This window comes from Brassica rapa, chromosome A09, assembly GCF_000309985.2.
Source record: "Brassica rapa cultivar Chiifu-401-42 chromosome A09, CAAS_Brap_v3.01, whole genome shotgun sequence".
NCBI classification, from domain to species: Eukaryota; Viridiplantae; Streptophyta; class Magnoliopsida; order Brassicales; family Brassicaceae; genus Brassica; species Brassica rapa.
The window spans coordinates 40538184-40540601 of record NC_024803.2 but is presented as its reverse complement, the minus strand read 5'-3'; the positions used below and the strand labels follow the sequence as shown (position 1 = coordinate 40540601).

Here is a 2418-nt window from a genome sequence, read left to right as displayed (position 1 = left end):
TATAATTTTTTTTATAATTACCTTAATGAAATTCTAGTGTTTTCATTAATTAGTATGACATTTTTTTTTTAATTGGTATGACATTTTATGTAATATAGCATATGACTAAAGGTTGGGTCCATTAGAATGTTTTGTTTTAATAAAAGAGATAGTAAGTGTGAAAAGACTAAACATCAATTTTTCATATATAGATGGAGTATTAAAAAATGTGTGACTTAATTTTATTTATTGTTTGACCAATATTAATTATTGTGTTGAAAAATATATATAATGTTGTTTTCATAATTACCTTAAAAAAATTCTAGTGTTTTCATTAATTATTATGTCATTTTAGTTAATATAATATATGACTAAAGTTTATGTCCATTAAAATATTTCTCTTTTACTAAAAAAAGAAATATTTGACCCAAGACTTATACGAAAGATGATTTGTTTCAACATCAATTTCAGTCAAGCCAGATTCTCTTAATCTTAAAATGTTCAACGATCTCTTAAAATTTATGAAAAGACATTAATTTTCACGTGCCAGTCTTTTTTTTTTTTTTTTACGATAAAAGGCTAAAAAACTAAGAAGATTCCTGATCCGAGAGCCACCTCGGAGGAACTGAGTCAACATAAACCATAGCAGATGGCGAAGTTCTAGCACCTCGTGCCAGCTTGTCCGCCAGAGTATTTTGCGCCCTTGGTATATGCTGGATAGTAAAGTTGAGAAAGAATTCCTTACATCGCAGAAACTCCTCCATGTGTGTAGTGAACGCCGGCCATTCTGTCGGTGTACACACCATCTTCACCAATTGAGAACAGTCTGTTGCAAACACCACCTCTGAGATTTGTAGGGTCTTCATGCACTCCATCGCCCATATCAACGCTTCACATTCAGCATGTAAAGGTGATAGACTCCTTCGAATAGACATTGCACCCATCGTAGTATCATTCACGTGCCAGTCTTAATTAAATTTTTCTAAAATAAATTATAAAATTCCGTCGGTACCATAATTGAAAAAAAACTATAAATAGAGGGATCAGTGCCATTAACATCCATTCATCACTACACATTGGATCGATACTTGAGAAATTGTGAGATTAGAAATGGCGAATTTCTCCGGTTTACACCTTCTCTTCTTATCCTTCATCATAGCTACAGGTAACACATATACATTTTGCTCTGCTTTCAGAATCATTTTTCTTTTGGTTACATGCAGATAAAAGGGTACATTGATTAACTATTTTCGATTGTTTAATCTTATAAAGGTGCAGTGTCCGTCGTCTCCGGTACCGTTTTCACCATCCAGAATAGCTGCAGTTTCCCAGTCTGGCCGGGAATCCTCACCGGTAACGGCGGCGCACAACTCAACGATGGCGGGTTTACCTTAAACCCCGGAGCTTCCGTCGCCGTAACCGCGCCTGCGGGATGGTCCGGACGAATCTGGGGCCGAACGGGCTGTAACTTCGACGGCTCAGGCGCCGGAAGATGTCTCACCGGCGACTGCGGCAACAAATTAAAATGCGCCGGCGCAGGAGGAGTTCCACCGGTCACGCTCGCCGAGTTCACCATCGGGAACGGCGGCGCGAAGGACTTCTACGACGTAAGCCTCGTCGACGGTTACAACGTCCAGATGGGAGTCACAACCCGAGGCGGCTCAGGCGATTGCCAAAACATTGGATGCGTTGCGGACCTGAACGGGCGCTGTCCGAACGAGCTCCGTGTTATGAATGGGGCAAATGTTGTGGCGTGTAAGAGCGCGTGCGAGGCTTTTGGAAAACCGGAGTATTGTTGCACCGGTGCGTTCAGTACATCGGCGACTTGTCCACCGACGAATTACTCGAGAATTTTTAAAGGAGCTTGCCCTAAGGCGTATAGCTATGCATACGACGACGCTTCGAGTACTTTTACTTGCGCCAATGCTAACTATTCTATCGTTTTCTGTCCTAGATAATTATCGTTGTCAATTGTCATGGACGAATTGTAATATTATGGAACTAGGGATTCGCTGAAACTAATAAAAGGTTTTGTGGAATGAGATAAATTCTGCAGGCTGGAAATACAATGAATTAAATAACAGAATGAATTTTAACGATAAATAGTTTGTACAATAGCAGATCTGCCAGATCATATAGAATTACCAATGAATCAGGGAATGAATGATTTCACTAACTCAATAAATGCTAAATAGTATTTGGGTGTTTTTCAAAACCAACCCATATTTTCAAGTCAAATCCAAAACCAACCCTTTTTTTTTTATCCATACTATTCATCAATAAAATTTCCATACTATCCTTATGTTTTTGAATTATTCACAAAATTGCCATTTTTATTTATTTTTTTATTAATTTCGAAATTAACAAAAAATCAAATACACCCTAACCATTTCTTCTTATTTACAAAAATGCCATCATCATCAATTTTTCCAACCACCA

The 2418-nt window shown here is 38.0% G+C and overlaps 1 protein-coding gene across 2 annotated transcripts; it reads left to right on the top strand.

Annotated features, from left to right (window-relative positions):
* The first annotated feature begins 908 nt into the window (after positions 1-908).
* Positions 909-2082, top strand: LOC103842652 (pathogenesis-related protein 5). Of its 2 annotated transcripts, none has more exons than XM_009119304.2 (2): positions 909-1144; positions 1252-2082. In XM_009119304.2, the coding sequence occupies exons 1-2, from the start codon at positions 1090-1092 to the stop codon at positions 1935-1937; spliced, it is 741 nt and encodes a 246-aa protein (XP_009117552.1). In that variant the 5' UTR covers positions 909-1089; the 3' UTR covers positions 1938-2082. The 2 variants fall into 2 exon arrangements, with proteins under 2 accessions (XP_009117552.1, XP_009117553.1); XM_009119305.3 differs by having other exon boundaries at positions 910-1144; positions 1258-2082.
* Positions 2083-2418: the final 336 nt, after the last annotated feature.

Coding starts and splice junctions, on each gene's coding strand:
- LOC103842652 (XM_009119304.2), top strand. CDS start 1,090: ATGGCGAATTTCTCCGGTTTACACCTTCTCTTCTTATCCTTCATCATA. Junction 1,145..1,251: donor ATCCTTCATCATAGCTACAG/GTAACACATATA, acceptor AATCTTATAAAG/GTGCAGTGTCCGTCGTCTCC.